This window comes from Anoplopoma fimbria, chromosome 19 (assembly GCF_027596085.1).
Source record: "Anoplopoma fimbria isolate UVic2021 breed Golden Eagle Sablefish chromosome 19, Afim_UVic_2022, whole genome shotgun sequence".
Classification (NCBI taxonomy): Eukaryota; Metazoa; Chordata; class Actinopteri; order Perciformes; family Anoplopomatidae; genus Anoplopoma; species Anoplopoma fimbria.
In genome coordinates, this window is record NC_072467.1 from 23,946,525 (window position 1) to 23,958,629 (window position 12,105).

At 38.3% G+C, this 12,105-nt stretch overlaps 1 protein-coding gene across 1 annotated transcript in view; it reads left to right on the plus strand.

Annotated features, from left to right (window-relative positions):
* Window positions 1–294: 294 nt before the first annotated feature.
* Window positions 295–12,105, plus strand: part of LOC129108008 (pleckstrin homology domain-containing family A member 7-like) — a 136,624-nt gene continuing 124,813 nt past the window's right edge. Inside the window, 3 exon segments of the mRNA XM_054619631.1 lie at window positions 295–416; window positions 585–661; window positions 1,244–1,301. Of these exon segments, the coding sequence (XP_054475606.1) occupies window positions 334–416; window positions 585–661; window positions 1,244–1,301 (218 nt within the window). The 5' untranslated portion in view covers window positions 295–333.

A 12,105-nucleotide genomic window follows, 5' to 3' on the forward strand; every position in this document is an offset into this window, starting at 1 on the left:
ACTGTGGTTTCTTTACTGTTCTTTACTGTTTTTTTATTGCTCATTTGCTTATTTATAATACTTATCTTTGATTTTTTTTTTTTTTTTTTTACTACGTCTCTTGTTTGCACCATCCTCTCTGCTGCTGCAGGGACTAATAAAGGATAACAAAGGATTATCTTATTTTATCCTATCTTATTCTAGCTCAGCCTCATGTGTGTTTTCCAGCAGTGCTCAGATTTCCGTGGCTCCAGAGGAGTGCCTGAAGGCGGCGCTGGCCCTAGCGGTGATCACTGAGCTCTCGGGAGACTCCATGGAGAGGCAATGAGATGAAATAGGACTTCAGACCGGATCATGGCGGCGCCTCTCGGGCGGGACGCCTTACCTGAACACTGGTCCTACGGGGTCTGCAGGGACGGCAGGGTCTTCTTCATCAGGTGAGCGCATTTGGAGCAGCACCGTGCGCTTTACTGCGCCGTCTCTCCCGGGTTTACGCATGTTGGAGCGGTCTCACTGGTGTTTCTTTCCCTGGTGGTGTAACAGGTGTTTTTCTCTCTCTCTCTCTCTCTCCATATCTCTCTCTCTCTATATGTGCGTGTTTGCAGCGATGAGGTGCACACCACCACCTGGCTGCATCCGCGCTCAGGTGAGCCGGTGAACTCCGGACACATGATCCGCTCAGGTAGGTGACTTAAGGTTAACTTCATCCAGGCTGTGCGTCGCTCACCTGTGGTTAACTCCAGGTGTCACTCACCAAGTCTGCCATGTATATATTTATATATTTATACTGTTTTTTACTGTTTTTTTTTATTGCTCATTTATAATACTTATCATATATAAACAATGTAATACCGCTCAGGTAGGTGACTTAGGTTCATCCAGGCTGTCACCTGTGGTTAACTCCAACGGGCTGTGGCGTAGTGGAGAGCAAGGTAGTTCTCCAATCAGAGGGTCGGTGGTTCGATACCCGGCTACATCAGTCGATGTGTCCTTGGGCAAGACACTTAACCCCAAGTTGCTCCTGAAGGCCATCGGTGTGGACTGGATGTTGCATGAATGTTAGTTAGAGTCTGATGGTGGCACCTTGCATGGTAGCCTGTCATCAGTGTGTGAATGGGTGAATGATATGTAATATACTACTGACTGTAAGTCGCTTTGGATAAAAGCGTCTGCTAAATGACTGTAATGTAATGTAACTCCAGGTGTCACTCACCAAGTCTGCCATATATATTTATATATTTATTTATTTATTTTTTTATTTCAGACCTACCTCCAGGATGGGAGGAAGGTTTCACGGACGACGGGGCCAGTTACTTCATAAAGTAAGTTACCTGTATCTGCGCATGGCTCAGAGTTGCGCACGGCTTAATAAAGCTCATGGGACTTACCTGTCTGACCGCCTAATGACCCCCCCACCCGCTGCTTTAAGAAAAAAACAAAACTTGCAACATAGTGTCTTCATCTGCTGCTGTGCAGTATCTGTTGGGGATCATTTGGAAACATATCCACCTTTACAAAATATGTCCACAAGGATTTATTTGTTTGTTGTGTGTTTATGCAATAAATGTATATCAGCAAATTTATTGTTATCTGATATTTGTAATTCTGTTATCAACTTCCTGAGGAGTGTAAATACATGGGGTATGCATATGGATACAAACCATGTGGAGGGTCAAAAGTTATTAAAAGTAGTCCCCCATAGTGTCTTCATCTGCTGCTGTGCAGAAGATGAAGACACTATGTTCAATTAGTGATACTGAGATGTAGTAGTACTCAGATCTTCTAGGGAAGTAAAAAGTAGCAATACATTTACATTACATTACATTACAGTCATTTAGCAGACGCTTTTATCCAAAGCGACTTACAATAAGTGTATTCAACATAGGTATTCAAGAGAACTACTAGTCACCAGAAGTCATAAGTGCATCTCTTTTCTTAAACAAGCGTCTAAAAGCATAAACCAGAGCAAAAGTATAGTGTAGAAGCCAATTACTACGAAAACAATAATTGGAACAGACTAATACGAATACAATAAGTGCTACAAACTACTACGAATAGGATAAGAGCAATAAACTAATACGAATAGGATAAGAGCAATAAACTAATACGAATGCAATAAGTGCTACAAACTACTACGAATAGGATAAGTGCAGTATACGAATACAATAAGTGCAGCGAACTGATACGAATGCAATAAGTGCTAAGCGGAGGGCTCAGGGTAGTACTTCTTGAAGAGGTGAGTTTTCAGCCTGCGCCGAAAGATGGGCAGCCACCAGTGTAGAAACGAATACAAAGTACACAAATGCTTAGTGCTTAAGGAAAATAACATAAATAAAAGCATGCAAATAAACTTTCTGCAGAATGACCCATTTCATATTAATATACAGTACCAGTCAAAAGTTTGGACACACCTTCTCATTCAACTACTCTGAAGAATGTAAAATATAAAACATATTCTGGTTTGTTGAGCATTTGTTTGTTTACCACATAATTCCATATGTGTTCCTTCATAGTTTGGATGTCTTCAATATTAATCGACATTGTAGAAAAAAATTTAAATAAAGAAAAACCATTGAATGAGAAGGTGTGTCCAAACTTTTGACTGGTACTGTATAAATAAAATAAAATAAAATAAATAAAATAAATAAAATAAATAAAATAAATAAAATAAATAAATATAAAATAAATAAATATAAAATAAATAAATAAAATATACAGTACCAGTCAAAAGTTTGGACACACCTTCTCATTCAACTACTTTGAAGAATCTAAAATATAAAACATATTCTGGTTTGTTGAGCATTTGTTTGTTTACCACATAATTCCATATGTGTTCCTTCATAGTTTGGATGTCTTCAAAAAATATATAAAGAAAGAAAGAAAAACCATTGAATGAGAAGGTGTGTCCAAACTTTTGACTGGTACTGTATATTATATTATTGTATTCTTATTATCGATGCATTTAGTTGCACATTACTTTAATGTGGCGGCTGTAAGAAGGTGGGACTACTTTTAATAACTTTTGACCCTCCACATGGTTTGTATCCATATGCATACCCCATGTATTTATACTCCTCATGAAGTTGATAACAGAATTACAAATATCAGATAACAATAAATTTGCTGATATACATTTATTGCATAAACACACAACAAACAAATAAATCCTTGTGGACATATTTTGTAAAGGTGGATATGTTTCCAAATGATCCCCAACAGATACTGTATTTATGGCAATTTGTTGTTTCTTAGCAACCGACGTGCCAACGCCAGTTAATTTTGACCCCAGACCTTAAAAATGATGTAAAAATCTTTTATTCATTTGGTTACTTTCCACATTTGACAATTCTTCCATATTAAAACAGTTGCCAGAGGTACATGATGGCCTAAAAGTTTTTTCTAAGATTGTTCTCTTCTCTGCCAGGGTTTAATTGTGCTAATTGCTGTATTTAATAATGCATTTATTCATATATCTTGGCCTAGAATGGTCAAAGTTAAGGTCAGTATGTCTTAAAAGTTATAGCATAAGTGAACTAAGTGCATATTATGATGGAATTGGGGTGAAAAACTCTTTCCAAATCGGATTTGTCGTTTCTGTCCAGCCAACAGAACAAGCTAAATCATATATTTACATTAATTGTTGAGAGTTTTGACTTCAACAACAAGGTGAAGCAAATTTACGAAACCCAACATCGGACTCCTGATCTTTGCTGTTTGAACGTTGAACATCCTGTGGCTGCAATGCATTCTGGTCTATTGAATCTGTCGTCTGTCTCCTTTGTGATGAAGTTTCTATACGTAAGCAAAAATGCTCGGTATACAAAAAAAAGCCCTTTTTCTTTGATGTTTTATACACCGGTGAAGAAAATGATCATTCACCTCCATTGTAGCTGCGTTGGGAAAACAGTGTCAAGGCAGCGGTGTCATGGTTTTGTCTACAACTACACACTCTCGCTGTAGGAAAGGCTGATATTCAGTCATTTAAACTGATGAAACAGATTTTGTAATATACTGATAGCTTAATGTCCAGCACACAGAAAGTAGAGAACAGGCTCATGCTGTGCTGTGATTGTTAAACTACAATCTGTGGTTATGGAAAAAAAGTGAAAATGATAGCCGCTGTATGGAAAGGCGACGAGGTTGGTCTGATTAGAAGACGTCAACATTCTTTATTTCATGACGTAGATTCGTCCCAAAATGCATCTCAGAACTGGCCTTCAAGATTAGGACTGTTTTTTAAACACCGGATGATGTTTGGAGACATACATTTGCTAAGAAATGTAACTAAGGTAACACCAGTCATATAATTTAGTTTATAGTTTAAAAAAAACACCTTGAAGGGTGGAAGAGTTTAATATTTATCAGGATTCATTTTGCCTCCACATACCTTCTTGCTGTTCATGTTTTTTTTCTGTGTGTGGGTTTATTTGTGGATAATTGATTTCTCCAGTCGTTGAATATTCATATATATATACACACAGACAGCACTTCTACTAATGCGTCTGTAAGATGGACAGTTAGCACTCTGAATGTTAGATTTGTCGACTCAGTTGTTCAGTAATCCGATGTTTTGACGTCTGGTAATCTCCTTTTTAAAAAATGCCCTCAGTGGGATTTAGTGTTTTATGACTGCTGCTGACTGGGATTTGAGTGTCGTTGCAGATAACAGAGGGCAAAGGTCGTTCATGTTGCCGTCGCTGCTGCTAATTGCTTCAGCACAAACAGTGTTTTATTTTTTTTAAGTGAAAGCTGTTTTAGATTTTTGAGTAACTAGGAATTGAAGTTTACTGCAGAATATCTTGTAGTGTTAGACGCTGATTTAAATTCACCAGTCAGTCCTGATGTGCTGTCGTGGTTCTCAGTAATGTGTGACTCAGACTCTGAGTCTGTTGTCTCTTATTTCTGTCACTCTCATAAAAAAATATCCTGATTGGAGTCATTGAAAAAAATAAATGAAACTGGCAATTACTGTGTTTTATTTTTTCAGAATTTCTAGTTTTAAATAAAACCTTTAATTTATGCCAGACTTTATTTTGTAGAGCCTTAAAATGTAACGGTATTTTAATTGGCTATCAAGCTGAGAGCAGGCAGATGTTGTGTTTGGCTGACTGGAAAGCATATTCACCAAAAATGTTTTAATTTTCAGACTTGATGCTTTAAATATAGACCAACCTCAGGTGATAGGCTTGTGATAAAAACTTTTTATGAACCGTAATACAATAATTCAAGGCATTTATTAGGGAGAAACGACAAACACTTTTTTGAGCTTCTCAAATGTGACAATTTCCTGCTTTTTTAGTGTCTTTTTGGTTTGATCCACAAATAATGATAATTTCATTATCGATTAGTTGATTAATTGTTTTGATTCTGAAATGTCAGACAGTAGTGAAACCTCCAAATGACTTGCTTTATCCAAAACCTAAATATATTCAGTTTACTATCATGCATGACAAAGATACCATCACACTCTTACACTCGAGGAGAAGCTTGAACAAACAAATGTATCGTATTTTTACTTGAAAATGACTAAAACGATTATGATGCGATTATCAAAATAGTTGCAGATAATTTTCTACCTTTCGACAAATCCATTATGAATCCTTGCAGCTTTAAACAGTAGAAAGAAGATACAAGCTAAAGATTTACCTACGGCTTAAAAATGTTACTTACAGATTCATCAAAAAGGAAATAATTGTTAGTTACAACCTTGATCTTCTGTGCTAGTTACAATAATATACTCTAGTACATGAAATAATAAAGATGGAGGACTTAAGAGAAAAGTATAATCTGACTTTAAGTGGATTTATTCTGCAACACAAACGGGTTAAAACTTCAACCAAACGCTCTCTTCCTTTGCAAAGAGTGGGACATTTGTTTATTTCTCTCTTTCTCCAAACTTTCAATTGGCTTATGAATGGTATTTCTTCAACAGTTATAATATATTGAAGTAATAACAACCTTAAAATCCAATATCCTTTTCACATCTGATGGGGACTGTTCATCTAGAGGCCGTGTTTATGTAACTGCCCCCCCCCACCGCTGTCTGTTCTGGAGCCTCTTCTATCCCAAAAAATGTTTTTCATGTTTTTATTACTGGCAAGAAGAAGAACACGGCTCTCCCTCTGTGTCTCTGCATGTTTTTCATTGTCTCCGGACGCTCACGGAGCTCTTGGCTTCAGATTATTCTCAGAAGGGAAGTTTGATTCCTGCCTCTGAAACGGGTCTGTTTTTATGATGTTGTATTTCCGAGAGGTTTGCTTTTATCATTTTTAATGCTGTTAACAGTGAGATCCCCCGTGGCTAAGAACCAAAACAAACCCAACAAATACAAGGCAGGGGCCTCTAGAAATATGTATTCATCTCTCATGTAAGAGGAATATTTTTATGTGAAAAGTGACCACATGCTGACCACCGGACGAGCACATCTTCTTTCTCAGGAACGCAACGAATTATTGCTCTAATAATTGAGTAATCTAGTGTCAAAGTTGCTTATTTTTTGAGATTTATGAGGTATTTATATACATAAAAAGTCCGCAAATTGGATAGATGCCTGTTGCAGCTTCTCAGAGCGGGGTGTCCCCAAAGGAAATTGGTTAGATACCCCTTTGATTTACTCTCCGTTTGTTTCCCCTGAAGCTTAAAAATGTATCATATTTATTCATAATGTCTGTGCAGAGCTTAAGGTGACGTTTTCAAATTGCTCGTTTTGTATGACACTCAAACACCTAAAAGATATTCAGTGCACTTCCATACAACTGTTTTTTTTTTTATGAATTTTAGATAAAAAAATGAGCTGGAAATGCTGGAAATTCAAGTAGTTTTAATACTTGCCTGAGGTGGAAATGTTGGTGTTTCCATAAAAACAAAGTTGTTGGGGAACCAACTTAGTGAATAAGTAATGACGTACAGTAAGCACGACTTATCTGTCACTCGAGCGTCACTCAAGAGATAAAAAATACTGGCAAAGGTAATGTCAGCTCTATGTGGAGCGATGATGAGACGTTCCTCAAATGAATGCATCCAAACAAAAACAAATGTCATATTTCCCACATGGTTTTCCACTGCATCCTCCTCTTCTGTGATGGTTTAGTGGCACCGGACCGAATAACAACAGCTGTACGGAAATGCACATACATTCACATTTTCTTTTTGTAAATTTAGCAACATTTTCTTGCGCTGTACATTTGGAGCTTAACTTCACTACAGAAATAAAACCGAGGGAAGCAGCATATTGTCATATTTAATTAGCCCTCATAAGTGAATGTCTGATATTATCACCCGCTGTAGGTTAGCTGCTAACTGCTGCTAACGTTAACTTAAACTCTCCCGATGCTCAAATAACAAAAAAGGGGCTGGAATTTGGATCTTGAGCTATCGGTTAACGTTTCTACCTTTTTTTTAATTGCTCGTATAGAAAATTGTCTCTAAAGCAGAAGCCTGTACTAACGCGAGTAAATCCAATGTCGCATGTGCTGCGTTGTCTTGATCCAGTTCTGGCTGTAACAGGAATATTTATAAATCACTTATGGAACAAATATTAAAGAAAATATTTGTTTAGGGGTGTTAGTTTTACTGTTTTCCATTCCTATATATTTGCATGTTATAAAGTCCTGAGAACGTTCTGCTGAAACAATTTATCTGCGATCACAGACATCATTTCTGCACTACTTCTGTACACTCAGAGAGAGTTAAAAGCCTCCCAGGCATTCTGAATCATTGAACCGTCAACACGTCCTGAGGGTTCAATGTGTTTCCAGCTCTAATGATCGCCATCCACTATCTGAATATGCCATGTGAATATCACTGAGTGACTCCCAGAGCTGCTGATGAGCTCATTGTAGACGTAGCAGCAGTCACGTCGTTATTGACACATTCCTCCTCTGGCTCTTTTTTTTTTCTTATATCTTCGCTCTTGTCCGTCCCAAAACGTTCACTCGTAATAATCCCCCCCCCCGAGGACAAGTGGGACGTAAGTATGACTTTGACGACTTCCTCCCTCCTCTGGGCTAAACCCACTCTCGCATACCTCTCCTCTGAGGTATGACTCAGAGACGTTTGTTTGTCTAACAATGTTCAGACTCTCTCACAATTTGTACCTCTGTTCTTCTGTTTGCTCACACTCGTACCTACGCAAACAGACCTGATGTGTGAGTCGCTCTTAAAAACCTTGAGGGGCCTTACGGATGGGTCATCTTCCTCCTCCTCCTCAGCAGGGGGCTCCTGGTGCAGGGAGGAGGAGGAGGAGGAGGAGGAGGAGGAGGAGGAGGAGGAGCAGAGCCGATCAGATCCGAGGAGGTAAAAGCTCCTGCAGGAACGTCTGCACGACTGGCTTCACCGAGGGGGATTTAAGGGAGGCAGCTGGGGAGAGGGAGAAAGAGTGACTCACACACACACACACACACACACACACACACACACACACACACACACACACACACACACACACACACACACACACACACACACACACACACAGTCTTACACACAGTCTGAAAGATGTCAGAGATGTCTGTTGGTAGGAGAAGACAGCTGGTTCAGCTCTGTTGCCGTCAGCCCTGTCTTTAGTCATTATCCTGTAATCCAGAAAGGTGTGAGAAAACCGGGTCACTATCCTGCTGAATGAACCATTGACTCTGTTTGGAAGTACTTTCTGTAACCGTAGTAACCAGAAATTGTCAACTATATATATATATATATATATATGACCAAGAAGTAGTTATAGACATTTATCCTGCAAAAATACCAAACATTCTTTGGTTTCCGGCTTCTCAGATGTGAGGATTTGCTGCTTTTCTCTGTTTTGTATCATATGCAAGTGAAAATATTGTTTGGAAAAAAAAGACTAAATGATTAAATGATTTTGTAGAAAAAAATAGTCAACAGAATAATTAATAATTAATAATTAAAAATAAGCATGAGTTGTACACTGAGGTTGCTCTGAAGCGATGTGTCTCAGGTTGATGCAAAAAGAGAAGTATGTTTCACATTGACGTCCCAGTACAGTGAAATATTATTAAACAAACGGCTCCAGTGCATTTAGTGTCAGTCACACACAGGTACTTTAGCTTTAAACTCCCACATCAAACAGACTGCTATACTTACCTATGGGACTCTGCTGCAGAGTAAAAGTCTTTTAGTGTATGCAGTTGAGTTTGAGTGACAGTAAAAAAATAAACAAAAGCAAAAAAACTTAATATCATCTTATTAGAATTTTCTTTTGGACCACCTTTCATTTGATTCGACATCTTTGTTTGAACAGAGACAGAAGTTATGACATACAACCACCTTGTTATCACATGCCCAAAGTTCCATACTAAGGTCATCTGAGCAATCTCCATGGCAACTGAGTGAACTCCATACTGATCCCCAGCATCAGCTTGCAAGTGAATCTTTATTCACCTGTTTCAATGGTGTCAAACTTTTGTTTCCAAGGTCTATCCCATAATGTGATGACACAATGTTTTAGAGAGAGAACGGGGAATAAAGAATCTTTTGTGAGCTCACTCTTCTTAGAGAATAGATTTACTGCAGATGTAATCTATATGTGTGTGCCAAGATAAGATAGCAGCCCACTGATTCTTCTGCAAAGGATGAGTTTGATGCAGAGGTTAATATTTTGTGTATGTACCTGTATGTGGATGACTATTGATATAAAATGTATAATGGTCTGTTACTGCAGGGCTCACCAATAAGGATTGCCTTTATGCTAGTAAAAAGTTATATAATTAGATTTAATAGGAGTGTACTGGCCAAGAACATAAAACATGCATGTTTCAAAACAATTTTTAATATATTTTATAAATTATATAAAATGTGAAGACAATAAATCAAAGATTATTCTAGATGTTATATACAAAAAAAAGATAATCTAAGATTGGTAAAATAACAGCAGGGAAATATAAAATCAGTTCATTCAAATTCTTTAAAAGTGAATCCATCACATGATCAGATCAGCTTTCCTCTAATTCTCCAATAAAAACATATTTTTTTTGTAAAGAGTATTTTTCACTCTATCATCCGCTCCCAGTGAATGAGCATGACGCTGAATGACTCAGAGCTTTGCAGTTCTGCAGAGGAGAAGCTCTTGGCAGAAGAGCAGTTATTGGTTGTGCAGTGATTCGATGATTGGCAGCGTAAGCACAATGATAGTATCACCAAGCCGTGACAAAGAGGCTTATCTCAAAGGAGCTCACGATAATGTCAGGAGTGCGGCCCTGCAAGACTTAAACCCTCCGAGGCTCCGCGTTGTACTGACTCCAGATACCATCAAGAACACTGCCGTCGTTTTTTTTTTGCCCTGTAATGTTTTTATAAATGTCTTTGTTAGACCTTTTGAAAGATGGGATCTTTGTTGGAAAAGTGCGGAGTTCATCGGTTTTAACAGATTGTCTTTTTTTTTTATTAATCTTTGAAGAAATACAGAACTCTCTCTCAGTGCGATAACCTTGACTAGCTGTTAAAAAACCACTGATGAGTCATAGATCATGTTTCCTGGTAAGATACTGATGGATGTGAACAGCTTTGACGTATTAAAGAGCTGTTTTTCCCCATTTCTCAAAATTGTGATGTTTGAGGTGTCGGTCTGTTGAGCACTGAATGGACCTAAATATAGATGTTGTTTGCAGAGAAGGCCACGCTGCGTTGGAGAGAATCCACCTGAATGGCTGCTTTGTAGCTGTTTGCTCACACGGGAAATAAAGGAACACACTTCAAAAGCAAAAAAAGGTTCCCTCTAAGAATAACAGCTGTTTGTCCAAATCCTGATGGATAATATTGGTGAAGCTGCTAATAAATGGATCATGTTAAAGGCGTGAGAACATAGGCTCGGTTTGTGCTCGCCGTCTAAAGCTCTTTGTCCCCGGATTGAAAAAAGAGGCTTTTGTTTTTGCCGTGGCTAAACCCCCCCCCAAAAACCCAAAGAACCAACAGTTGGACAAATACAGGCTGGAAGAGAAAGCTTTGTCAACAACAGCTTTTCATCGGTCCAAGGTGCTAACCAGTTTTCTGTGTTTGCTCTCGGAGCAGCAGGGAAGTTAAAGATTGTTTTCTTGTAAATGTCAGCCCAAGGACAACGTTTCTTTACCCATGTTGTCTTCACCGGCTGGTTTCCATGCTTAATGATGTTCCCTCCAGATATTTGCTTCCAACACCTGCTTTCCCTACCGAAAGCTCACTTCAGCAACATATGCCGGGGATATATTAAGTGTTTACTTTAACATGCTTTTGCCTCGTTGAATTGTCTTTCAGCAGAATTTAAATTATGAGAATAAATCAGTAACTAGTAAGGTTTATATGTTTTTGGAAGAAAGACCGATCGAATGTTTTAGAGCTCGTAGGTTGCCATAGCTGGAAGGTCAGGTACATAATGGAGCACTCTTCTGATGTTTTGGCAAATAGAGAAATCCCAGCTGTGTACTGATTCTATTATAGCTCGGTTGTGGTTTCTTTAGCTTCATTATAATAGTTTCTGCACACTTTGGTCTGCATGAAAAGCCCAAAAAGAACAAACACCCTCTGCAGGAATGTTGGCTCTTGAGTGGAGCGAATGTTTGATGTTTGTTTTTATCTCTGAAGGTGAGAGAAAGTAGAAGTTTTTTTTAAGAGGATGAGGACTTTTTCTTTTTTTTCTTTTTTGCAGTGAATGACTTTGGAAATGAGATGGGTACATTTTTCATTAAATCCAGGAAGCCTCCCATGAGATAGCATCTGCTGACTCAGCTTCTTTCTCTCACTCTCTCTGTCTCAGTGTTTATTAGCCGATTTTGATCAGCCGAGTTCATCACCTCTTCTTCACACGTCTCTCGCTGTACCTTCACTCTCCATTTTTCATGTGTTTTTCTGTTTCTTTCCGCGAGGTCAAGAGTGTGTGAGTCTTTCTTTTAATTATTTAGTACGCCATGTTTAATTCAACAAATGTTTTTGGCTAACTTGGAGCCCAAATGAAGGCTGGAGTTTGCCGTAAACGTCAATGAGGAGAGGTTTGTGCCATTTAGAAGTCATTCATCTTGGAGCTCTGGGAACTTTTGATGTGAATTTTTCACATTTGTTTTGACATTGTATAGCCTAAACGATTATAGAAAGAAATGTCAATTGATTATCTGACATTAAAGCCCAAATAAAGCACAA